Genomic DNA, 27,858 nt, shown 5'->3' with positions numbered 1-27,858 from the left:
TAAATTTTATAAATTCCTATGAATTTCTGAAAAGACTTTATATTCAAAGTCTTTTCGAGCAGAAAATATTTTCCAAAATTAAAAAAGTGAACAGATATCAGTTGGCTATCATGTCTTCTGTTAGTCTTCTGTAACTTATAAAGTTACTGTAACTTTACATGTAAGATACATGTAAAAAGATACATGTAAGGAGTTGTCTATCACTATCATGCAGTGCTTTACAATTTAATTTTTACTATATAATCAGAAAAGAAATGTTCAAGTTGTATTTATATAGTACTGTGCCATTGAATGAGTGTGTATACATATATGCACACATACAATATTTCTATATATGTGTGTATATAGATTTGGTAGATTTTTAGTTGTGTCTCATTTATATATATTTTAAAATTAATTACTGTAAAACATTCAAAAATATGTACATTTCCTATTGTTGAATTCGAAGAGCTCTTGGGTATCTATATTTTAGATCAAATTAGGATTAATGGGTTTATAAATTGTGATGTTATTAATAAGAATAACAGCTCTAGGATACATTTTCAGATAGAAAAAGACTGGCGTAAATGTGGAAAAACAAAATTTTCTGCGAAGAAAAAATGAGAAAGAATCAGTAAATTTTACTTGCAGTTGGGAGGAATTCTGGAAAGTGAAATTTGTGCATGCCATTAAGATTTTAAACCTTTTTTTTTTAACCTGATTTTATTAGTAGATACATTTCCTAGGGAGAAAACTTTTTGTTAAGGACTCTAAATCTGCAAATTATAGTTTTAAATTACATAGGCTCAATAACTTGCCCACAGTCACACAAGCAGTAAATATCAGGTAAGACTTAAACCAACATATTCTAGATATACTTCCTCCTATCCATTACATTATGCTGCCCTTTTTGTTATCTATAGATTTAGAACATAGAAATGATGAGAACATAGAAATACAGAATTTACATGGCTTGGTGACATTGGAATATATTTTCCATTTTTTTTTACAAGTTGTATCATTTAAAAAAATTAAAAAAACATCTTAATCCCAGGAATGCAAAGACTGGATTACATACCTATTGCTTGAGCTAAGGCTATTACAACCTCTTGGCAAGTTGTGACTTCAGTGACCCCACAAACGATCCTTTGGACTCCATCCACCCATACTTTGAGTTCCATGGTGCAGACAGCCAATCATGCAGGAGCTATAAACCTAGTCATCTAGTTTTCAGGTCATATCTATAGTCACCAAAATGATGAAAAGGCAGAACATCTGGGGTCAGCTGCAAAAAAAATAAATAAATATATATATATATATATACATATAATTTGATTTACTTTGAAGTAAATATTTTCTGAATTCTTGAGTACAAAGAGAAAAAATAATTTTGAGATAGAATGAAAATCTAAAATAAAGAAATTTTTTTTAAAAAAAAGGTTCTCCATGACATAGCTACCATGGGATTCTTGCCATTTTTTAAAATATGCCATCACTGGATTCTGGGGTTCTCTTGGGGCTGTCCCCAATAGTTGGCATGCTTTCCCTCATCATTTTTGATTTTCCTAATTTCAACCTCACCTTATGTAAACTGCATTTTCTGATCAAGCTCCTTCCCTATTAGTGTCTTTCTTCTGAAGTCATTTTCAGTTCATTTATTCTGCCTATATCTTGTATGTACATAATTGTCTATTGGTTTCTCCAAGGGAATGTAAGCTTATGGAAAGCAGGAATTATATTTTTACCTTTCTTTGTAAACAATAAGGAAATGCTTGTTGATTCATTAGGGAACACTAATCCAAGAATCCAAGAATCCCAGAGTTGGAAGAATACGTCTGTCTAGTCCATCTTTTGTCTAATAAATTAATCCTAAGAACATAAATAACTTTAGAAGAACATATTTGTCTTTCTAAAAAATCCCAAAGGAATAAATTTCTAATTGTAGAATTTGTATAGAGGTCATGCAAACTTAAAAAAAAAAAGTGATTTACTTACTCCCTGTAAATGGGATTCCTTTTCTTTTTTTTAAATCATTGTTTTAATTTATGGACTAAAACAAGCATTACCATAACATGGTATAATAAAAAGGTGATTATACATGAAACTGCTTAACTTGTTATTCCTTTCAAATATACAAAACTGTCATATATACATAGATACATATTATACAAACACACTCATTCATTCTATCTATATGTCCTAAATGTTTAGAGCAATTCTGGCTGTGGTGGCAGAGGGATGCCCATCAAATGGGGAATGGTTTATAGCCCCATCCTTTTGTTTCCCCGACTACGTCGATAGCAACATCCAAAGGCCACATTTAGCACCTTCCTTCTCACCTCCATGATCTAGAAATATGCAAAAGATAGTATCCGATGTTTCACATCTCAGATGTGACATAAAAACATAATTATAGAGAATCAGATATCATCTCGTTTAATATTCTCATTTTAATTAGGAAACTGAAGTCTCAATTGTTTATTTTCTTTCCCAATGTCTTTCTAGTAGCACTATCAATCCTTATTATAACAAGTTTAGATTTAATAGATTGAAATAAAGTGTTAAGCAGGAAAATGGAGATTAAATGTGCAGAGAAAAATTCTGGTAAAGAATTAGAGTATAAAACAATTATTACTAATATGTAGAGAGAAATTGCTACAATAAAAATTTTCTGCATTAAATCTTACTTGTTCTATTTTACTAAACATAAATGGATAGTGGAAGTGCCTGGTATTTAACAATACTTATACAATTTTCCCTTTACTTTATTGGCACAAATTCTCTTTAAAAATAAATGAAAAAATACCAGAGGATGTATTCCATCCCCAATCCATCTGTTTCACTGTCATACCATTTTTTTTTTCACAAGCAGTGGTATGGCAGTGAGGTTTGTGACACCCGAGGTGTGTTATTTACTTTTGAGTATGCCAATTCTTGTTATACTTCAATTTATCTTGTTAAAACTCTTGAAGAGGGATTAACTGAATATTCTGAAAGTATTTCTATGTCATAATCTATCTACAAAACTTTTCACTGTACCATAAATATGGTTAAACCATTTATGTTGTTACTATTAAAGCTTAAAATTGAACTAAGACTTCCAAGACACCCACAAATGCATCCTTTTCACTGTTAAATAAAAAGTTCAGTATTAAGTGTTAATTTTTATTTCTAGCCCCAACATTATAATGTACTTCTACTTTTAGAAGCTTAGTTTTTTTCTTGAAACATGGACCATTTGGTGAATGGACAGTACTGTAGTTAGCAAATGTGCATGTGTGTGTATATGTGTGTGTGTACACACACACACACACACACACACACACACACTCTCTCTCTCTCTCTCTCTGACATAAGTCATTTTTTAAAAAAACTAGCTCTGTGTAACAATAGAAATCCTTTATCTAGTATTAATTTTCTTTGAGTAGGTAAAACCTAAAATCTACATTGTAGAAACAATTTTTCAAAATTTTATTTTGAAAAGTTATTTTTTTGTATTTAAATTAATTTTTTAACCATTTTAGTAAGGCATTAATTATTTTTAACCAAGAAATATATTAACAAGTAAAATCTATAAGAAGTTTGAAATCACATAAAAGAAACCTGCTTGATAGTATAAGCAGGTATGTGGTTCACCGTGGTATGTAATCAAATGGATAAGGCCTTGGGGGCTGTAAAGTTCCAGCTTCTAATGGCTGAACACTTAACTGAGCTTATCAATGTTGAGCTTATGAAAACCACATTTCATTTTTAAATAAAAGCCACATGATATTTATACAAGAAATGTTTCCATGTAGTATGCCAAGTCAATAGTTAAGTTTTAAATCCTTAAAATACTCCTTACTCCAGTGTTTTGACAAATAACATAATGACATAAGGATTCCCTCCAAAAATTCCCTCTGATCCTGGGCAATGACTTATCCATATTGTCTAATGAGCTTCTCAAAGAAAAATCTAGCCAATGTGCCAGTGGTTTTCTTGTGGCTCTTGGTTATCAGTGTAGTACGCTTTATCAAAGCCATGTGGCCACTAAAGGCCGCAAAAAATGGCCATCACTTTTTGAGACATCATCCAAGAAACATGAGGAGGTGGGCTTTTCATGTTGCAAGTGCATATGTATACTTTGATAAGTTGCTATAAATGTCTCAACTGTCCTTTTAGCCACCTGTATTGTTCCACATTACACTCCACTTATCTCTCAGCAATCTGATCTCTCCATTCGATTGAAACTGCTCTTTCAAGGGATACCATTAAGTGTTCACTCTGTCATTCCTCTCTGGATTCTCCTGATTTTCCAGACTGCTTTCTTCAACATGATCCAGTCAGTGGTCTTCTCACCTTAATGGATCATCCTCTTCCCCTTCAGATTTTGTGTTTAATACTGTATTAAGATTTTCTCCATCACTTTTAAAAAATATTTGCATTTAAAGATGCATTTTTGACCTTTATTTCTTTATATGTTGTTCTTGCCCATTATTCTAATGACTCCTCGATGACAGGGTCCAAATCCAATGTTTTTTCCTTTGTTCTCTAACTTCTTTGGCAGCCTTTGACTGGGTAGTACCTCCCCTTCTAGACACCCTTTTCTCTTTAGGTTTTTGTGATACTTTCCATCAAGTTTTCTTCCTTACTTGATCCTCTTTGGTCTCATATACATTCAGCCATGTCCTATTTTCTATGTCCTACTATCCCCTAAGATTCTGTCCTGGGTATATGCATATGGTCTCTCTACATTCCCTCTTAGTAAATGGGACAAATGGGACTGACAAAGCATCAGTGTTCCTATGTTTTTCACTCATTTCTATGTTGACAATTCTTAAGTCCACAAATTCCACTTTCATCTCTTTCCTGAGCTTAATTCTCTTATTACCAACTGTTTGCTGGAAATCTCCAACTGGAAGCACCTTGTGTCAGATTTCTAAAATGGAACTCATCTGTCCTCCAAACCTGAATCTCTTGACAATTTCTGTTGAGGGCTCTAAATCACCCAGGTTTGCAAAAGCAAATCATTTTTTCATCCCTCATTCTCACTTCCATATCCAATCAGTTGCCAAGTTTTTTTCAAGTCCACTTCATCAAACCTCTTGCTTTTATCATTACAACCAGCCTAGCTAATGTTTTGCCTGAACTATTGTGATCTCTCTGCATTCTATTTCTCTCAGAGGTGTCAGCAATAATTTTTAAACTTTTAATGTTGAGTGTTGTCACCTGAGAAATCCAAAACAGATATTCATAAAGTATACAGTTCTCATCATGGCACTTTCCTGCACTCAAAATTTTAGATTCCCAGACACCTTTTAAGTAAAATCTCCTTAAGCAGAGCAGAAAAATGCAACAGTTAGTTTTTAACAAAGCTGAATTTTTCCTTAAAAAAAAAATACCTTAAACTGTATCAATCCATATGGGGAAAGTCCCATTTTAGAATTTCTCAGCAGCATATTCTTTAATCTTACAATCCAAAGAATAAGTTTAGTTCCATTTATTTTAGAAATTACTGAATCAAAATATTTTAAAGTTTATATTCTTTGAAATTTCCATTCAATCCAAAACTCTTAAACTAAAATAATAAGCTGTTTATTATTCAGAGTATTCAAGCTAACTGAAGAAGAAAGCAAGTAATGGATGAAAAAACTATTTTATGAGAATTGAATTTCCATCTCAAAACCAATCTTTTTCCTTTTTTGTTTAAATAACCAGCTTATTAACTTTACAATTAATTTGGGAGCAGTTGTTTATTTGCACAAAATGGCCTTGGGAAACTAGTGTTTTGCCCAACACAACTATTCCATGTTGGTCAACATGGAGATGAATACAGCATATTATGAACAGATTAACAATGAATAAGAAATATACACAAAAGAATGCAAAAAATAACATAACTCGGCAAAAGAATTCCCGATTATAAAATAGTTTAAATTGCCTATTGATGTATTTCTCTAAATTGCTCAACAAAAGTCTTTTGATTTCATTAAAATAATAAATGGAAGCTTGATTTTTTTTATAAGTATGCTTGAATTTCACAAACACTTTAATTTATGGACACAAGCAGCATTAGAACATTTGGGCAGAGTCGCAAGCCTATCGTTTTTCAAAATATTCTCATCCCCTCTTTAATTCTAATTAGATTATGATTCAAATATTTATTTCACTCAAAATACAAAGAGATAATGAAAGTCACACACACACACACACACACACACACACACACACACACACACAGGCAGGCATGCACGCAAAAGAAAAAAAAAAACTTGTTGTAATCCATAAATGTGGGTCACATTTTCCTGGTGTCTATGGACCCTCACTGATCAATGTCAAGGAAGTCTGTCAACTTGGATAGGAAAAAGTTTCACTGAAATTAGTTTTTACATATTGATTTTGTACCACTTAAAAATATCATTTTGAAAAGGGGTCCACAGCCTTACTCAGATTGATAACAGTCCATAACAAAGAAAAAGTTCAGAATCTCTGTTCTTGAAGGATGACATTTTCCAGTAATGAACGGTTTTATTTAATGAGAACCTATCGTATTTAGCAAAGAAGGTAAAATGTTTACTGACTAATGACATCTTTCCAGGTTAGAAGATATTACCAAGCAAAATCAGTCAGTTTCATTAGTATTATAAAACTGATCAAGGGATAAGAAATTGAGCTCTTTGAAAAAGCCATAGTATTATGATTTGCCATCTCTTTGCCAGTTATAATATAGTCTTTTAATACTCTATCTCAGTTGGATTATGCTGCCTGTCCCCTGTTGTCCCTCATGCTCCTAGCCACCTATTTGAATTGCCTATGGTTCAATTAATTTGTGTTTGTTCATAAAAATCTGCCTTTGAGCACTTGGCCACAGAAGTCCCCTCCTCCCACTAATGAGAATTATCTATACATAATAGGCTAGGTATGCTAACTTGAGCAGTTGTAGTATAAGGTACTGTTATACAGCTTTTGGTGACTCGGGATTTGTTAAGAATTTTTAACCATGGCACGATAGCTTTGACATTCTAGACTTAACCAATACATTATTAATCCACTGACATTTTACTGTGCTCACTCTTTGAAGTCATGTACAGATGTTGATTTTTCTCTGGTGGAAAAGAACCCTGATGGGAAATCTTGTTGCTCTTTCAGTCTCTTCCTTTCACTAGGATATTAGAATCTAGTGTAGGATTATAAACTCTGTTGTACAACCTGTAGAAAGGCTATTGTCTATACTAGTATATACAGTTGTGATTATTGCATAGCTTGTCACCATGGAGATTTCTTATGCCTTCAAGGGTCTGAATTTCAGGGGGCTGTGTGACTCTTGGCCCTCAACACACCCACCCACAGAATAGATGCCTATGTCTTCAAAGTTTACAATATTAAAATAGAGAAGGCTGTTTACCTCCCTTCCAATCTTTTTCACTGTCAAAGTGTTAGGTACTCACCAGTACCTCTAAAGGATGCTACCACTAACATTAACAATGTTGCAAGTAATGCTACTATTGCTGTGACTGCTCTGTTCTATAAGCATCCCTTTCCCCCATTTTCCTTCTTGTCTTTTATGTTACTTTCCTCAAATTTCTTACTCCTGCATAAAAATTATGAACTTTATTAAAATTGCTATCCAGAGGACCTCATTTCTCTGCACAATGAAGGAGCAATTCACAATATATTAAATAAAATCTTTGTATCTCCATCTTTTCTTGCCTGCATTTGTTTGTTGCTGTGTTTTTCATGGATTACTTTGTTCACCACCAAATATATTTGGGGATGGTCTTAAGCTACTATCCACTCCCCCAACTACTTCTAGAATCAGTTCAGAACTTTGTCTCTAGCAATGCTAGAAGCTTAGTTGTTAGGGTTTTTAACAAGATTTGCATTTTAATTTTACTAAATTACTAAGGCCTTAAGATTTAACTCAAGAGAAAGAACTGGGAATTAGAGGTATGATGGAGGAAAGTAGGAATACTTTGTTTATATTATCACTATCACTACTTATTAAGAACTTATGTGCCATAAAGGCATAAACTTTAAAATAAAAGTATTGAGAGAATATAACTTTATTTTAAATGTACTTGATTTTTATTCTTATCTAACATAATTGTGTAATTCAAAGAAGGAAGAGAAATATGGAGAAATAAAATTTCATGAAGAATTTTGAGTCAAAATTAATTTCAAATAGTGTGGAAAGTATAAATACCATGCACTGTTCATATACTCGCTTTTGACAATAAAGTGCTGGGAAGATGTTGGAATCATCAAAACAAGGTTTGTTTAGCATCTGGTTCATAAGATTTATAGAATTAAAACCATCAAACACTACAAAATTCAATCCATTCAGACTTAAGATTTCTTCATATGTGATATAGGACCATAGATATAGAACTGAAAGGAACTGCAGTGGTGTTTTATTAAAATTCAAAAGCTGACAGGCAAAAAAATATAATTAATTCATTAAAATTAATTACATTGTTAGGATGTTAGTTTTGCTGTCAACACTTCTGTAATATTATAAAAGAGAAATACTGCTCTAAGAATTTCATGTAAACAAAAAGGATTGTTTATATATAGACTAAAAACTTTCAAAGTGATTTGAACTAAATTTCATTGCTATGAATGATGCAGTAGAGAGTGTTGAGCTTGGAGTTAGGAGTAGATGAAGTTAAATGCTGTCTCAGATCCTTTCTTGTATAATATTGTGCAAGTAAGTCACTTAACCTTTCTCTAACTCAAGTTTTCCTATTTGTAAAATGGGAAAATAGTATCACTCTCACAGATACTTGCACAGAGATATTGTGAGGATAAATTGAGATAGCATGTTTAGTGTTTCACAAACCTTAAAACATTTAAAAACTGCTAGCTGCCATTATTTTCAAAGATATGATATATAGTTTTCCACAATTAAAAACAAATCATTGGAAGGAGAAAAAAAACCCTCAATGTTGATAACAAGCCATTGTATCAAATTGTAGAATTATTCTTAGAATCACCATTATAGGTAACATGAGACGTTCTGAACTTTGAGAATAAATGATATGCAACTAGATGGAAAAAGCATGGACAAATTTTACAGCAGAAATGTCCATATGAATCTGAAAATGCTAAAATTGGCATTAGAATATCTATGACTACCACTGATCTAAAGTATTAGTTTAAAAAAATTTGTGGGATAAATTTTAAATAATGTTATTAATATTGTTAAAGTGAGCATTACATCATTTAGCAGGGAAAGTGGACAACTATTCTATTCTGAAATTCTACTTTAATTGCAATATAACATTCACTTGAAATTATAAGATCCTTTAGATTACAGTAATAATATTTCAGTGAAAAAAATGAAGTAAAAATGGTACTATTAGATAAGAGTATGTGAAAATACATGTATAATACAAAGAAGAAATGTGCCCTTTAACTATTTAGCATCAACTATTGCTGGCACAGATAGTCCTTAACCTTATCAAATAAAAACTGTTTCTACTGCCTCATAATTACTAAAAAGTTAAAATGTTGCCTGCTTATTAGAATATAATATTCTTCATTTACAAATATGAAGACCTTAATTAAATGCAAATACACCAGACATTTCTGGTGTCTGAGTTCCCATGTTATTCTTTTATCTCAGGTAAATTAGCCATCTGAATAAGAGAGAAACCCATAAATAGACCTTTCAACTTTTTCTCTTCTCTCAGATGCTATCTAAAACATGTAAGAAATGCATGTAATTAATTATTCAATATATTATTATAAACATCTCTATTAAATATTTTTGTATATTGACAAATAATAAATAAAATGAACATTTATATGTACATAGTTCATAAAATCAAATCTTATAATGCACAGCAGGTGGTTTTTATTAGTGGTCTGCAAACTTCTTGGGGATTTGTGACAATAGATCAAAAGGTTTAGACGAAATTTAGTGGCAGCTGAAACAATAAATAAATGCCTAATTACATAACTAATTTATTTTTTTCCTCTTTAACAACCAATATGTTCATGTTTGAAATATTATGCATTTTCTTTCTGTATTGAATCGACATCATCAAGATTATGTATTTCACAATTATAGTGTTCATGATAGAATTAAATCAATTTGGCTGATTGCCTTTGATTAAGCAGAAGACATTCTTAGTTTCTTAATTTATCTTATTTTGTTTCCAAACTACCAGGAGGGTTCAACTTTCAAGTACAAACTGGTTCCCAATAAATAGTTAGGATACATTCTCATTTGCATTCTCTACACTGCACTAGAGTAACTCCCTCATTTTCTTTTGTTACTCTACAATTATACTTCAAAAGCTATGTGATTCTGTTTAAGATGTTACAAATACTGAGATGTTATAAATCTACATTCTGAAACTTATTTTTAATTTTTCCCCTCGCTCCTTTTTTATTCTTTTGACAAAAGTCTGAAATTTGCAGAGAGAATTAAAATATTTATATAACCAAAGTCATTCCCCAGTGGATATGATAGTCAAAAGATATGAATAAACAATTCTCAGAAATATTCCAAGTAGAAGACTGCAACTCTGTAATTTTAGGTTACAATGAGCAAACTGACAAATATGACAAAAGAAAACTGTTGATAAAAGTGAATTAATCCAATTCTGAAAGTAACTTCAAATTATGATTTTTCCAAAAAAAAAAAAAAATGCAATGGTACCCATATTCCATAAAGAGATCTCACAAGAAGGTATATAGATGAAAGCCATTTTCTTTGTTGGTACCATCTCTACCAAAATATTTCTATTTAGTCAAATAAGCATAACCTTTAATATACATTTTGTCATAGCTAAGAACTAAAACAAAGATGTTTGTTGGCTTGAAAATGAATGGGAAGAATTTGTAACATTACTGGAAATTATTTATGTAAAATAGATAATCTGAGAGGGGAAGGTTTTAGCTGCTGAGGTGGGATTGTAGGTGGGAGACCTAGAAAGGTCTTTTTCAGAAGGTGGGATTTGAAATGGAAGGAAACCAGAGAAATCAGTAAATAGGTTAAGGTAAAGAATGAAAACATTTCATCGAATGTTGTGCCAAAGAATGGAGAAAACATCTGTATTGTTGGATCTGTATTGCTGTAATGTGTGGAAGAGAGTAAAGTGTAAGAAGATTGGAAAGGTATGAGTGGCCAAATTGTCTTTACTTTTAGGAAAATTATTTTGTGTTGTAGGATGGATTGGAGTGGGAGATATTAGAGTAAAAAACACTAATTAGAAATCTATGGTATAATGAATAATCATGATTCTAAAGTACTGAAGACAATGAAGGATGCTCTAGATAGATTGGTGAAATACAGATCAATGATCAATATGGTAATTTGTTTCTGTTTGTGTGTCTGCACACACACACACACACACACACTCACAAAGAAATATTTTAATTTTTTTTCTTCAATGAATTGGGAGATGAGGGAAGAATTTAATTGATACTTGTTAATGGGAAGAAACTTAAGATATTAAATAATTAAACAGGTTAGTCAGCAACTAGAGTAATGACTGTCAGTGAAAAGGAGGGGACATATGAGAGCTTTTTATTAAAGCTTATTATTTTCAAAACAAATGCATGGATAATTTTCAACATTCACCCTTGCAAAACCTCGTGTTCAAATTATTTTTTCTTTTCTCTCCACTCCCTAGATGACAAGTACAATTCTTTTATATATATATATATATTCCTACAATTATGCCGCACAAGAAAAAAAATCAGATCAATAAGTAAAAAAAGATAAAGAAAACAAAATGCAAGAAAATAACAACAAAGTGAAAATACTATATGAGATCCATATTCGGTTTCCACAGTCCTCTCTCTGGGTGCAGATGGCTCTTTTCATTATATAACCATTGGAAATGGCCTGAATCATCTCATTGCTGAAAGAGCCACTTCTATCAGAATTGATTATGATATAGTCTTGTTGTTGCTGTGTACAATAATCTTCTGGTTCTGCTCATTTCATTTAACATCAGTTCTTGAAAGTCTCCCCAGGTCTCTGTTTCTCTACTTACAGAATAGTAATATTTCTTATTATTCATACCATAACTTATTCAGTTATTCTCCAATTGATGGACATCCACTCAGTTTCTAATTTCTTGCCAATACAAAAAGGGGTGCCACAAACATTTTTGAACATGTGGGTACCTCTCCCTCCTTTATGATACAAGACAACTGCTGATTAAAGAGTATGCAAAGTTTGATAGTACTTTGGGTATAGTTCCAAATTGTTCTCCAGAATGGCTGAATCACTTCACAACACCAACAATGCATGAATGTCTCGGTTTTCTCACATTTCTTCCAGTATCATATCATATTTTTTTATTAAAAAAAATGTTATTTTCACTACTTTAACCATAATCCATACTCAAAAAGCTCTAGAAGCTCTTTTATTTGAGATTTAATGTCTTCCACAATTTGGCTCCAGCCTACCTTTCTGTATGTATGCTCCCTTTCATTATTTTGTTCCAACCAAAATGGCTCATTAGATGTTTCTCCTAAATCTCAAGCCATTTATCAGTCCTTTCCCCAGCCTTTCCCCTATGCATATAATGCACTCACCCTCCTAGCTTTTCTCAAAGCTTAGCTTAACTGCTACTTTCTTTCAAAGTTTTTTTTTTTATCTTCTTTCTGCACACCCTCTACTATGCCCCCCACTCCAAAAAGTACCTAGTACTTCTTAAAATTACTTTGTATTTGCTTTCCATGTATTTTATTATCTATTTGCAAATACCTGTTTCCTCTAATATAACGTAAGATACTTGGTGACATTTATGTTTCAACTGCCAGCATTTAGCATAGGACTTACTAGACATACCAAGTACTAGACATTTGTATTATCATCATCATTTAAATTGTAGCTATTCACCTCTTTCACTCTGAACCATTTTACACAAGGTTTCCCCATGTTTCTCTGAATTTTTGGTTCATTGTTTATCAACTGCTATGCTATTCCCCAACTAATGCTTTGCTCTTTTTGTTTCATTCTTTCCTATGACACAGGGATTTACATTTCTGACTTTTATTGGGCTATAAGTAGAGAGTTCTTGATCAATAACTATGAATAATTTAGTGACTGCTGAGTGATTATAATTTTTTTCCTACAATTATTTAACTAATTTACAATGCCAATGACTTAGTATTAGTATGACAAGCATATTTCGTTCATACTCAACTGAGTAACAACAAAATTTCCATACTTCGTTTATATATAATTGTCTCCTATATCACAGAGACAGTTTCAGTGTTCCGATACCAGTTTCTGAAGGATTTTATTAAAGGAGAATATCTCCTTGCTGTGGGGAAGCACAAAAAAAAAAAAAAAAAAAAAAAAAGAGAAAGGGATGGAAAGTGTAACTATTTTGGGGGGGAGTTTTAAAATTGTGTCCCTGATCTTTAAAGTAATAAAAATGGGTGGAGGGAGAGAATTTGGACCTGAAAATTGTATTCTTTTAAAAAACAGTTGGCTCTTGTGCTTGTCTAAGATTGTACATGTTTCTGAATAAAAGACAAGACTACAAGGGGGGAAATAGCCAGGATGATTTTTGAAGATCCTTTCTATCCAATTCAAATCATCCTTCCTGTGGAAGGATAAGTAAACTGTACTGGAAGGTATACTTGATGGTCTCTTATGTTTTTGTTTCCTAGAGCTACAAAGCCAGTATTTAGTACTATAAATGGTATTCCCTATTCTTTGACATTCACAGTCCAGAATGACTATTCTAATTAATTGGCTTGATTTCTGTAAGTCCCTTTGAAATACATAGAGAATGCTGACTTATGTATGTTTGTAATGACAAACTAAAACTGCAGGTTACAATTTTCTATAGATCATATTCTCAGAGAAGGAATTTTTGGGAAAACAAATAAGAGGGTCTTGTGAATGTAATTCAATTTTTAAAGGACTATATAAAAGCATTTCTAACCAAATGAAATAATTACATTAAAACAATGGATTAGGGGTTAAGCTAGATCTATAATATTATTCAAATATAATCTTTAAAACTCCTGTACTTTTTGCTGTAATCTTCTGTAATTTTCTCCCGGAAATAAATTCTATGAATAAAGGTAGTTTCTTCCTTCATATATCCTTTGTAGTTAATTAGGATAGAGCAATGCTGTTTTTTGGAGAGCACTTTGGAGAGAACTCTGGACTTTGAAGCAATAGTGATAGCAATTAAAAAAAAATTATCAGCTAGCCAATAGCATATATATGTATATGTATATGTAAAATGTTCAAGTTTGAACCAAAAAGTAGTTTCTTTTTTTGCCCAAATTCCCAAGGTATACCACTGAAAAGAGCTATTCAATTGCATGTGGTTATAGAACATCAAAAAAATATATATTCCGAGTATCATAAAATCCATCTTGGGTCTTTAAAGGTAAAGACCTAAGGCAAATATCTTTTAAGGATGAGAATTTTATTGTTAGATAAATCTACAAAATCATAATGATTTGCCACAAATGAGGATGGCAAATCAGCTTTAAAAGTCAAAGTTGGCATGGAAAATTGGGGATTGCAGTGGATTACAAGGTCAGTATGACACAACGGGCAAAACAAAAACTAATATGGGTTAAGGTTTCTTTAAGAAAAATGACACTTCCACTTTATCCTCTTAGATCTAGAGTATCATGTATAATTCTCAGTAACACATTTTAAGGAATACATTAAAAATATCCATAGAATAGTTACTAGAATAGCGACAAAATTGAAAACCATGCCCCATATAAAGAATAACAAAAGAAAAAAAAAGGTTATTTAATCCTGAGAATAGAATATTTAAGATAACATGTTAATTGAAAGGTTTTTTTCATCAAGGAAGGGTTGGATTTGTTCTGCCTGGTTCGAGGGGGGTAGACTGGAATAAATGGCAAGAGTGGTATAAATAAACTTCATGTGAAGTGATAGCAATACTTTTTGAAAGTAAAATAGTAACAGGAATATTATTTTAGAAACAACACTGAGTAAGTTATTTTAACTATTGTAAATATTCAAATTAACTACACAGGACATATGAAGGAAGAAACCATTCAGAGAAAGAAACATATTTCATATACAATCATCTTAAAAAAAATAATACTGGTGGATTCTGGTAAAATGGGAGAGTAGGTCAGTAAATTTCAAGCTCTTCAGATTTCTCCCACAGACAGATAGACAATACACAGACAGGGAAAAACCAAGAAGCTGAGGCAGAACCAGGGTCCTAGAGGCACAACCCAAGAAGATCTGAAGAAAGACCCTGGGCAGGGATTAACTAGTGTGAAGTACAAACACCTTGGAGCTAACTCAACAGAAACACCAAGTAGGGACCCCAGGCACTATCTATTTTCTGGAATCCTCAATAAGAGTCATGGGAACTTTTACCTCCCCAGAACAGCTTGAAGAGTGGAGTCCCAGAAAACTGAGGAGAGCTCTGGTGATCAGGAATGCCAGGCCCAGATATGCTGCAGAAAAGCAGCCCTTGGAGAGGAGCCAGCATATTGGGAATGCAGAGGCAGTGGGGCAGGACAATGCTGGTTGCGGGCACTTGCAGAAGTTTTTGGTTTGGGGTTCCAGAGTGGGGGGAGCTGAAGTGAAGCTAGAACCATCACCCACCTCCCATTCCACAACCAGATGCTTACACTAATACTTCTCATTTAAACAACACAAAACAAAAAAAGAACAAGTAAATAAAGAACCCAATCATAGAAACTTACTATGAAAACAGAAACACCAAAGTTCATCTTTTGGAGGAACACATGAAGAGAAAAAAAAAATCCATCTTCTACACTGAAGATTAATGTTAAATGGCTACTGGCCCAGAAAGAATTTACAGAAGAACTCAAAAAAGAATTTTAAAATGAGAAACAGTGAGGAAAAACAAAACAAAAACAAAAATATAAATTATCCAAGAGAAACAAGAATAAAGGAGATAAAAATGACTCTGAATTTAGAATTGGGCAAGGAGAACTCCATGAAGCTATAAGAGGCCGAAAAATTACAAAACAAAATATAAAAAATAGAACAGAATGTGAAACATCTTGTAAGAAAAACAGATCTAAAGAACAGATCAAGAGAATATAAAAACAATTGGACTACTTAAAAGCTGTGACTAAAAAAAGAACCTTGACACAATCATGCAAGAAGTAATCCAAGTCTTGTTCAATGATTACTTATTTTCATCTACTTCAGAAATTCTATAATTTTTTTTACTTTTTTGTTGTTTTTTTTGTTTTTGTTTTGGGTGTGTCATGCTCCTCTTAAAACTGCTTCTAATTATTTTCCAATTCACTTGAGAAAAGTAGAGAAAAGGATAACAGAATATTAGAACCAAAAAAGGACCATTCCAACACATGTACCAAATGTTAAAATTGAATTATGATTAAGTCCGTTAATTTGAAACTACATTCATTAATAAGCGTTTATTAAGTGCCCACTAAAAGTCAAATATTATGCTAGAAATTTCCTGGTCTGGGTCTGTTAGCTTCTGAGTTATTTCCCCACAATACTTTTAATTTAATTCATAGATAGAAAAGTATTGCTAATTGATAATAGCAGCCATGTATAGTCATAGAATTATAGAGATGTAAAGGCCTTTGAGATAATCTATTCCCAAACTTCTTTTTGTAGATGAGGAAACAGATGTCCAGGAAAATTAAATATTTCTCACCAACATCCAAAAGGTATTTTAATGGCAGACTGAAGATTAAAAACTAAGTTTGTCAATTCCCAGTCCATGATGAAGATGATTGAACTCTAAGAACAACTAGCAACTATGCAATGCTTTTAAGGTTTACATAACACTTTGCAAATATCTCACTTCACAAAGACTCTAGGAGGAAGGTGCTCTTATATTCATTTGTAGCTGAGGAAACTGGGTAAACATAGATCTACTAGGGTCACATAACTAGTTCATATGTAAAACCATATTTGAATCCCTATCTTCATGATTTGGGGCCTAGTATTCTGTAACTCAATTTTAAATATGCCATGCTCAATATGTTAGGGATCACTTCTGAACTTCAATATTTGTATAATTTTTTTAAGAAAGGGGGGAAAGGGAAAGAGGAGATCTAAGTCTGTCTTAAAAACCTTTTAAGAACATGGGGGACTTGGAAATATATGCTATTGTCCAATTAAAAAAATCCTAAAGGGAAATTTGTAGGACATCACACATGTAGAGCTGAAAGGAACTTTTGTCTAACTAACACATTTTAAAATTAGAAAACCAAGACCCACGAACAATAAATTTATCACTGCAGGATTAGAATTTAGGTCCTCTGAACACAAAGATAGTACTTACAGTAAGTAAATATGAGAGAGGGGGGGGGGGTAGGTGTGTGTGTTGCTTTTAGGGAAGAGGGAACAAAAATATCTGAGGAAAGGGGTTTGAAATATTTGATGGGGTTTGTGCACAAAATTAGATACAAAATATCCTTGAATTTTCCCTTCATCTCTAAATATAAACTTTAACAAACAAAATAACTTTTACATAAATTTATTCTAAACAAAGTTAGTCAGTCACTCAATAACTATTAAGTGCCTTCTGTGTTCCAGGCACTTTGGCAAGCACAAAGAAACACCAAAGACACAGACCTTACTTACCTCAAGGAGAGCTTAATCCGGTGGGGAGATAACATAAAAACAAGTTAGATTCAGAATAAATTGGAGATAATCCAGAGGGAAGGCACTGGCATTAAGAAGGATCAACAAAGGATTTTTGTAGAAAAGGGTAGATTTTAGCGGAGCTTTAAAAAGAAGCCAACAAAGTCAGGAGATAGAGATGAGAGGAAGAGTTCTAGGCATGAAAACAGCCTGTGAAAATGCCCAAAATCTGCAGAGGGAGTGTCTTGTGGAATGAACAGCAAGGCAGCCAGATTTGACTTCAATTCAAGTTGAGTCTCTTCCACAAGAGAACCATAGACCTATCACATCCTTCAGATGTTCATTTTGCTTTCATAGCTTCTACATTTCTAAATCAATTCATGTAAATACATTGTATTTGTAAATGAACCTTAGGAGAACATTCTACTCTACTGTCTACTGTAGACAGGAATAAACAAAACATTTGAGTGTTAAGTCTGTGCAAAACACTATTCAGTGAATAAGATTTAGTTCCTTTCTTTTTGGACCTTAGAGTAGGGAATAGAAAGCTTGTATATGAAGAACTGTAAATCATGGTATAATGTGAAAGTAAAATGAAGAGGTGCAAGCAAGGTGGAATGAGAGTGAATTATTATTTCTGCCTGGGGGGATAAGGAAAAGCAGATGATTATTTAACCTATTATTAAATAATTCCAAGGATGAAGATAATGTACCCTCCTTGATAGCCTTCCTAACAATTCATCATTCTTGTCAGGAAACATTTCTTTATGTCAAATCTTTACATAAGGCCATTTCCTTCTATTTCTGTCATCCTTAAGAGGTATGAAGGTCTGATCAACCCCATACAATCAAATAGTTTTTTTAATCTCTTTTCTCCAGACCAGGTAAACAATTCTTCAGTCTTTGTACATATCTCCTCCTCCCATTCCTGAGATTTTAAAATGTGAAAACTTCTCAAAAACCTTCAAATCTCCTACATCCTTCATAAAATGAAGATGAAATAAATCACTAAACACTCAAAGTAGAATTCATGAATTTTATTTAACCCATACTATATTTAACTTTATATTTAAAACAACACATACAATCATAATATCTAGAAATTAATAGTATTTTAATGTTTGCAAAGTTCTGTGTTTTCTCATTATTATTCCCATTTTGTAGATGAGGAAACTGAGGCTGAAAGAGGGTAAGTGAACGTCTAAGATCATATAGTTAATAAGTAATTTGAAGCAACATTTGAACTAATATGAAATCTTCCATGTTCAGCATTCTTACTTACCCTACCTACCTAGCTGTTTAACCATGACCAATTCATTTCTGACAACCAGGATTCAATCTACTTTGATCACTTGATTTTTTTATGGCTTTTAAACATATTCCTTATTTAAGATGTATGGTTTAATTTTGGTCCTTAAGTGTTCTACTTTACCCTTTTTTCCCCATTCACACTGTTCATAATCTAATTTTATGAAAGAAAAAGGTTTTTTAATAGTTCATTTAAAAAATAGTTCTGAAAAAATTACCCTGTCCAATTAATGAGCATATTTCCAATGATTTTATATAGTCAGTGATAAAAAATAATATTAAAAGTCAATGATTATTTTGAGTTAATAGGATGTTTTTTTCAAATGCTGGTAAGGCATTGATCTGTGTGCTGTAGTTTTAATCTCTAGTCAATTTTTCACACATGACTAATGTGGGAACAACTCTATATTCATAGATTTGTTAAAATTGTCATGTGAGAATAGGAAAAGCTTTACTTATCAGTTGTGAAGACCTCATGGTTTTCATATACTGAATACTAAGTATTTCTCTAACTGAAAAGAACAAAAAATATGGGAAGATTTGGAGGGGGTGGGAGATAGAGACCAAATTATAGTAAACACTAACAGTTTTGAGATATTGATGTTATTAAATATGTTAAATGCACACATTAGGTTTTCATCTTGAGCTAGTGTTACTTGGATTCTTTTCATTAAACAAAATTAAACCCTTCCCCCCTCTACATACACACTAGTAGCAAGTGCACAATATATTTCTGGTCACCTGTTTGGTGTCAATTTAAACTTGGCTAAAGCACTTTAACTCTTGATTTCAGTCTCCTTATCAATAAAAAGAGATGTAGGTGCTGCAAACTAAATAATGTCTGCCTTCCTCTCTAACTCAGAAAAGAAAAAAACATTTGAGCAAATTGAAGCAACAATTTTGGCAGATGTTATATAGAACTGCAGCATTTCAGAGCTGAAAGGGACCTTAGAAACTGAAGGAACGCGATAATAACACATGTTTAATAAAGTTTCATAGCATCATATTAGCCATCTTACACTGTGAAGATGGTATAAAAATAATTTGATTAAAAAGAAACAATGGATACCATAAACTGCTCATAATCAAAGAATATCTATTAGTACTTTCTGTAATATCTGATCTATATACATATGTTATACATAATATATGCACATATAACCATATATACATATATATGTAATATTCTATAATAATTGTAATATATATAATATTAAAAGAGTATCTACTGGTACTTTCTGTAGGAGTGATACTGAAGCACAAATCAAAATTTAGCCTGAGAAACTACTGCAGGAATGATAGATTAGAACAATTTCACTGGATTCTGTCATCTATCCATGTGTTAGACTAAGCTATTTATCTACATTTAAAATGGCAATCATATTCCTGCTTAGAGACAAAGTGAAGCAATTCCCCATTTCATACTTTAACTTAATCTGTAGATATGAAAGCTAAGTTTCAGACCAATTTTGTATGCATACATTCATACCAATATGTATACACATATACACGTGTGTGTGCATGAGTTTCTGGCAGTAAAAACTTCTATATGCTTATTCTAACAGTTATGGCAACACATGAAAATACTATTAAACAAATAGTCTCCTTTTGGCAAACATATATTCAAAGCACCCTTTTTATAACTTTTTCAGTTCTGTTGGTACCACAGGCATTCTGGACATTAGCAGAATGAATGATACAGTGCAAACACCCACTATCAATCCATTATAAAAAATCTGTGGAGATCCCAAAGAGATACTAAAGAAGGGAAAGGGACCTATATGTGCCAAAATGTTTGTGGCAGCCCTGTTTGTAGTGGCTAGAAACTGGAAAATGAATGGATGCTCATCAATTGGAGAATGGTTGAGTAAATTGTGGTATATAAATGTTATGGAATATTATTGTTCTGTAAGAAATGACCAGCAGGATGAATACAAAGAGGATTGGCGAGACTTAAATGAACTGATGCTGAATGAAATGAGCAGAACCAGGAGATCATTATATACCTCAGCAACGATACTGTGTGAGGATGTTTCTGATGGAAGTGGATTTCTTCAACAAAGAGAAGATGTAGCTCAGTTTCAATTGATCAAGGATGGACAGAAGCAGCTACACCCAAAGAAAGAACACTGGGAAATGAATGTAAACTGCTTGCATTTTTGTTTTTCTTCCCAGGTTATTTTTACCTTCTGAATCCAATTCTCCCTGAGCAACAAGAGAACTGTGGTTCTGCACACATATATTATATCTAGGATATACTATAACCTATTTAACATGTATAGGACTGCTTGCCATCTGGGGGAGGGGGTTGGAGAGAGGGAGGGGAAAAATCGGAACAGAAGTGAGTACAAGGGATAATGTTGTAAAAAAATTACCCTGGCATGGGTTCTGTCAATAAAAAGTTATTTAAAAAAATCTGTGGAGATAATGAGATTCAACTTCTTTTTAAGAACTTACAGATCAAGAGTCTCTTGGGACAGAAAAACAATGCATTCAACTATGGTTCACTTGAGGAACATTTATGACTCCATTTTATCTCCATCATTACCAATATTTTCTCAGGATTTCCTTTACTAAATCAGTACTACAGTAACAAAGTTCACATTTTTTGCTACTTTGTTCTTTACTTCATAATTACTTCTTATTCTTGGATACCAGGAACATTTTGGCAGACTACAGAGAAAATATCCTTCTGCAGTAATATTTGATTTCTAGGTTACATTTTTTAAATAAAAAGGCTTGGTGGCTGGTTTCCCTTTCCCCCCTACCCCGGGGAGTGGTGAAGTAACTGGGTAAGGGAAGTGTGTGTGTGTGTGTGTGTGTGTGTGTGTGTGTGTGTGAGATTTCACTTTTGTAGGGAATTCTTGGTGAGTAAATGCTCATTGGCAATGGAGATATGTGGGATATAATCATAGCTGCCTAAAGTATCAAAAGATTCCATTATTTATAGAGCCTATGTATCAGAGGTGGGCTTGAGTTTTCTGAACTCAAAAGCTGGGTAGAGTTCACTATACCACTCAAAGCATAACTGTCATTGCTCTTCAGCCATGTCAGATTCCCCGCCTCCTATTTGGGGTTTTCTTGACAGAAATACTGGAGTGATTTGCCAATTTCCTTATTCAGCTCATTTCACAGATGAGGAAACTGAGGCAAACAGGGTTAAGTGACTTGCCCAAAGTAAGTGTTTGAGGCTACATTTGAATTCAAAAAGATGAGTCTTCTTGAGTCTAGGCAGCACTCCATTCATGGCATTACCTAGCTGCCCCAAAACATAATGGATGAAATTACATTTCTTTTAATAATTTTTTCACATTTCATTCTTTTAAAAAAAAAGAAAGAAAAAATTCTAAATAAAATTTCTTTTAATAAGTTGAAAATTCTTTCATATTTCCAAAAACATTTAATCTGATGTTATATGACAGCAAAGTATCTAGTCTACCTTGGAAGATGTCTATTAATAAAAATTTCTTAAGTCTGCCCTTGAGATCCTTGAAAGTTCTTTTAAGCCTTTTATATCATGTTTATAAAACATAAATTAAACCTTCATGGCAGTATTTTAAGTGTACTATGTGCTAATTAAGATCATTTAGCAAATATTATGTTGGTTGCATTATTTTAAAATATAATTATAAATTTATAACCTGGAAGCTACGATTTAAAAAGTATATATACAAATATAGATAAATGCTATGATGTAAAAGTCTAAGAATTTTCCACATTTATCACAATAATATATGACAAACCTGAAGATTAAAAATACAGCATGTCTATAATATTATCAAAGCTCCTTATCAACCCCTATCATTCTGAGTCACAGTGACACAAAGTCAAGAGTTAATTTAAAAATGTTTCTTTCAACCCCTGATTATAATGATTCTGTTACTTTCTTTCATAATTTTATCTGTCACTTCTTTTAGCTTCCATTGCTGTCATATTCATTATATCATAGCTGGACCAGTACCAGATACTTGATTCTAATTTTCCCTCTCCAGTCTATAAAGCTCACACACTAAATTAATCTTTTTAAAACACTTATTTTAGCAAGTCACTTATCTTTCTAACAGGATAAATTATTAGGAAGTTTTCTATCATATTGGGCCTAAATCTATCACTAAGGCAGAGCAAAGGCCTAACAAAACAAGTCTAATCCTTCATAATAATCTTTCATATACTTGAAGCCAATTACAAGGTTCTTATCCAGAATAAAAATCCCAGTTATTTTAAATGATGATTGCTTTATGTGGACCTGTTGTGTCTTTCCTAGAAAGTGGCACCCAGAACTGTGGATTGGGTATTTCTAATGTAACCTGACCAGGAGACAGTAGTACTATTAAAGTGTTTTTGACAAGTCTTTCAATGCAGTCTAGGATTGCATTAGCTCTTTGTCATTGTTGCTAAATGACACTGTTGATAATATATAAAGCATTTTCCCTTAACATTAGGTTGCAAAATAGAAAGTTGACCACTTTTGAAATCAAGAGTTTTCAAAAAGTTGCTAAGAATGCCAGTATTCAATAAGGTACATTTTGAAACAAAGTATAGCTCCTCTGATGGATGCCGAGAAAAATGCTTTGTACTGACTATCTTTTTCATGTTAACCGAATGTAGTAATAGCTGTCTTCTGGGAACCTAACCTGTCGATTTGAGCAGAAGTTGAGGGGTGCTGATGTTTCTTCTTTTTCTCCTCCTCCTTCTCCCCTCACCAACTATGATCCCGCCTCCTTACATGTGGGTAGTCTGTCCAATTGTTTTCTGTTCTGACCAGAAATTTTAAGTGTCCCCCCCCTTTATGTGACTAAAAATTGGGCCATCTTTTTTCTCAATTCTTATCTTATCCGTTACTGAATGGGCATTGCCTCTTACACAAACTGAGACCTGGGAGAGAGCTTTAGAAAGGCCAAGGTCACCCACTGAGTCCTGCACATCGCGCTGGACTTCCTTAACTCTGGAGGAGATTTAAGACTTGGCTCATTTCTGCCTTACTAAAATCCAATCCACAGGCAACTCCTCAACATGTCATCCTTATGTCACTGGTCCTCTTCAAAAAGGAAAATTAATAGCTACCGTATGGAGCTTAATTTCAATTCAATACAATGAACACTACTAAAGTATTACATATTATGCTAAGCATTAATTACAATAATAATTTTTTAAAACTAGCACACAGTCTTTTAAGGGTTGCATAGCATAATATTATCATTTGATTTCACAATAACCCTTGGTACTAGGTGTTATTGTTATTCCTATTTTACAGATGAGGAATGGAAACTAAGAAAGAGTCACATAGAAAGTAATTGAGGGTGGATTTGAAGTTTTTCTGACTCCAAGTTCAGAGCTCTCTATTCAGTCTACCTCTATGCTCTTTGTATCTCTAATAGCATAGAGGTAGACTGAATAAAGAAAAATAAAATGAGTCCTATACTTTCAAGAACTAATTCCTACTGCAGGGAAACAACATGTATACATATAAGAAGATGCAAAGTGTATTTAAAGCTAAACAAGGTAATCTGAGAAAATGAGAGAATTGAAAAGCTCAAAGGGCAAGCAGGAAGGAGCACTTGAAGAGGGGTAAAAATCCAAAGGAATGGAAGGAAAGATGGAGAGGATTCAAAGATAAGGGAAATATCAAATAAAGGCATGAAGGAGGGAGATAGAATGTTGTATGAATAAAGAACCGCAAGAATTCATTGTACTTGTATACCCAGTGCCTAGCACAGTGTAGGTGCTTAAATACCTGATTGAAACCGACAAATTTGTTAGCCACAAGCATCTGTTAATTATTTACCGCATGCCAGATGAGCTAAGTGTAGGGGATTGAAGGAGAGACAAAAGGAGGTTCCTTTGCCCCAGGGAACTTGAATTCTAATTATTATTTGCATACAAATATATACAGAATAGAAGGGATTCCTTCATTAGAGGGACTAGGGGGTGGGAAAGGACTCTTGCTGAAAGTGAGATTTGACCTGAGTATTCAAAGAAGCCAGGGCAGGAGATGGGGCAATGGACCGAACACAAGGCCAGGAGTCAAGAATTTAAATCTGGTCTCAGGCACTTGACACTTACTGTGTGACTTAACCCCACTTGCCTTCAGGGAAAAAAAAAAAAAAAAAACATGAGGAAAAACCAGGAAGTTAAGGTGAAAAAAAAAAAAAAAGAATATTCCAGGTATGGAGGGATAGAGCACATTGTGGCAGAAACAGCAAGAAGGTAAAAGCTACTGGATCATAAAGTAGCCTGAAAGGAAATGGCCACATGACTAGGAGGGTAATCAGAAGAGTCATGTCATAAAATCCTGCAGAGGAGAGTATCCAGGAGAAAAAAGTGGGTGATCAGTAGCCTCAAAGCTTACAGAGATGTCAAGATCAAAAAGGATGGGGACTGAGAAAAGACGATGAGATTTGGCAATTAAGAGGTTACAGGTGCAAAAGGGAGTCACAATATTTTTCAAGGTGGTGTGACCTGGTCGCTCCTGCTTTAGGAGTATCAGTGTGGTAGCTATGCAAAGAATGAATTGAAGAGAGAGAATGAAACTAAAGAGACCAATTAGAAGTGATTGATAGGGTTCAGGTGAGAAGTGAGGAGGGTTGATGGTTGATTGGATATGGGTGTTTAAGGAGAACGAAAAAAGTGCAAGATTAATCTGGATTGTGAGCCGAGGGAAACTTAAAGACAATGGTGCCCTTGAGAAATAGAGGAATAAGCAAGAAATAGGGGTTTGGGGAGAAAAATAGGTTCAGGTTTGAAATTGATGATTTTGAGATGTCTATGAAATGTCTGCTTAAATCTTATTTACTGTTTATAAAAAAGTTTATAAGAAAAAAAATTCTACAGTCTCAAAAAGTTTGAAAACTATGATTATAAAACATCCATTTCTTTCTGCCTTTCCTAAATGTAATTTTCTTTTAAGTAAAATAAGACCTGAAAAACTTGGAAAAACCAAGGATTCCCAGAATTATGCTCTAACGATTTATCTAGTCATCTATTATGAAGCTTAATTAAAAGTGCAAATAGTAACCTCACTTTATAAAATTCTCACATCTGCAAATGTATACCAGAGACCAAAGTAAAGGCTCTCCAAAAAACAATGTCATTTTATTAAATTGTTGTGGAAAAAACCCTGACTCTTTGAGATGAATAGATTCTTCCAGACGAGCTCAATAATGTTAAAAGGAAGTTGAACCAAAAATAAACTAATTTTTAAGTTCTAACTACAAACATTGAATTACCAGTAATATTATTAGCCAGACTCTGATTTAAGAGAATGGAAAAGAGACAGTTTTTTTAAATCTTTGGACAAGGATTCTTCCCTTACAATCACAAAAGAATCTTCAATAATATATCACCAGAAGCAATTAACAGATATTTGCAGATTAATTGACTTCTCCCACCCTGCCCCCCCAAATGCTACTTGATGGCTTGCCTGATGGCAAGAAGCAGAGTTCTCATTTCAGGTAAGCAGCCCCAGAGAACACTGATTAATAATCTCCAGTCTGAACCATGACGGGAAAGGGAACAAAAATTGAGGCATCAAAACTAACTGTACCTATTAATACTGTCATTTCGGTTCCTATTTGAAATGGAGGATCAAGAGAAGTTTTGTGATTTAACTAAAATTAGTGTCAGATCTGAACTCTTCTGAATTCAAGCCTAATGTGTTTTCCATTACACACAAAGCCTTTAGGGAGAATTCAGTAAAATAAATGAATGAATGAACGAATAAAATCCTCACTAATTATTGTTTAGTAAATATCCCTGAATTCTTTATGCTTTAGATCTGTGTTTAGGCTGTAGATAGGCTAATATATTACGATAAAGACAATCTTCCATTTAAAGACTCCATGGCCCTTCCACTCTGAAAGGCAGAAAACTATCAGAAGCACCTATATAGCACAGTAAGGAGGTCTAGAGTTAGAATACCCAAGTTCATTTACTATATAAATATTATTTTTCAAGATATTTAACTAAATTGTAAACTACCTAAGATAGAATGTTAAGACAAATTAGAGCCACTAGGAAAATAAAGCAAACTGAGCTTGATTAATGTCTTTTCTTGAAGCAAAGTGCTAATATTTCCATCAGCTCCTCATTTCTGCCTCTCCCTTTTTTCCTCAGGATTCTTGGTTCCCTCTCAGTAGAGCTGCCTTATGTAACATTATGTAGGCTACTCATATACTGAGCTTCCAAACAGTTAATTTTTTAAACGGACTACATGACTACCTTTCATGCATGTTGTAGTAGATTTTCTATTTGGGATGTGGAGATATCCAAATATGAAAACTTTTCTAACTTGATAACTATCACTTAGTTCTAACACTAAAATGGATTTGCCCATTGTTTGCCTAAAGGGCATCTAATCAGAAAGATAATTTAGAGTCAATTACATAGTACTCATGGGGATATTAGCTCTGAATCACATCTGCAGATCCTCAAATTAATTAGTAACATTTATTAGCAGCACATCATTAATCAAAGTTTAAAAAAAATGAACACATTAACAAAGAAACCAAATGTAGTTTTACACTTACTTTCCACAAATGTCAAATAATTAACTAAATGTAATAAAATCATAAAAAAATCAAGAGATTCCCCAAATTAATAAAAACTATGCATTATTTTCTTGCAAGTTATACTATCAACTGTATTATCAATATCTAATTAGAGTTTGGCTTAACTAATTTTCTAAATCTCTTTTCTTTAGAAACATAAGCATCCTAAGGTAGATTCAATTGCTGAGAACTTCTGATTTCATTGAGTGTAAAGAAAACCCTTGTTTGAAACTCCCTCCACTATGATGGAATAGAAATAGTTTTTAAGTGAGATACTGAGAAGTGTCCATAGTCAGACAGGAGTATGCAATAGAAGCAGCTTCTCATAACTACTTCTCATAAATTAATAGAATGCAATATTCCTGACTTAAGGCCCTTGAAGTTAAAGTTTCTACTGAAGTCAAATCAGCATTAAAAAAAAAAAAAGCCTTAAGTACATAGCTGTTTATTGTATCCTTCATTAAGAGA

General features: G+C 33.0%; 1 protein-coding gene across 2 annotated transcripts in view; it reads right to left on the bottom strand.

Annotated features, from left to right (window-relative positions):
- RASSF8 (Ras association domain family member 8) overlaps positions 1–27,858 on the bottom strand; it is a 60,237-nt gene that overhangs the window by 15,262 nt on the left and 17,117 nt on the right. The window contains exons 1-2 of one of the 2 annotated variants that reach the window (XM_031938482.1): positions 7,015–7,967; positions 1,058–1,264 (exon numbers count right to left, since the gene is read on the bottom strand). In XM_031938482.1, the coding sequence (XP_031794342.1) occupies positions 1,058–1,160 (103 nt within the window). In that variant the 5' untranslated portion in view covers positions 1,161–1,264; positions 7,015–7,967. Of the gene's footprint in view, positions 1–1,057; positions 1,265–7,014; positions 7,968–27,858 lie in introns of those variants that run through there. The other variant, XM_031938481.1, reaches the window with a different exon arrangement.

This window comes from Sarcophilus harrisii, chromosome 5 (assembly GCF_902635505.1).
Source record: "Sarcophilus harrisii chromosome 5, mSarHar1.11, whole genome shotgun sequence".
Taxonomy (NCBI): domain Eukaryota; kingdom Metazoa; phylum Chordata; class Mammalia; order Dasyuromorphia; family Dasyuridae; genus Sarcophilus; species Sarcophilus harrisii.
The sequence above is the reverse complement of the archived record's forward strand: the minus strand, read 5'-3'. Positions and strand labels throughout refer to the sequence as shown.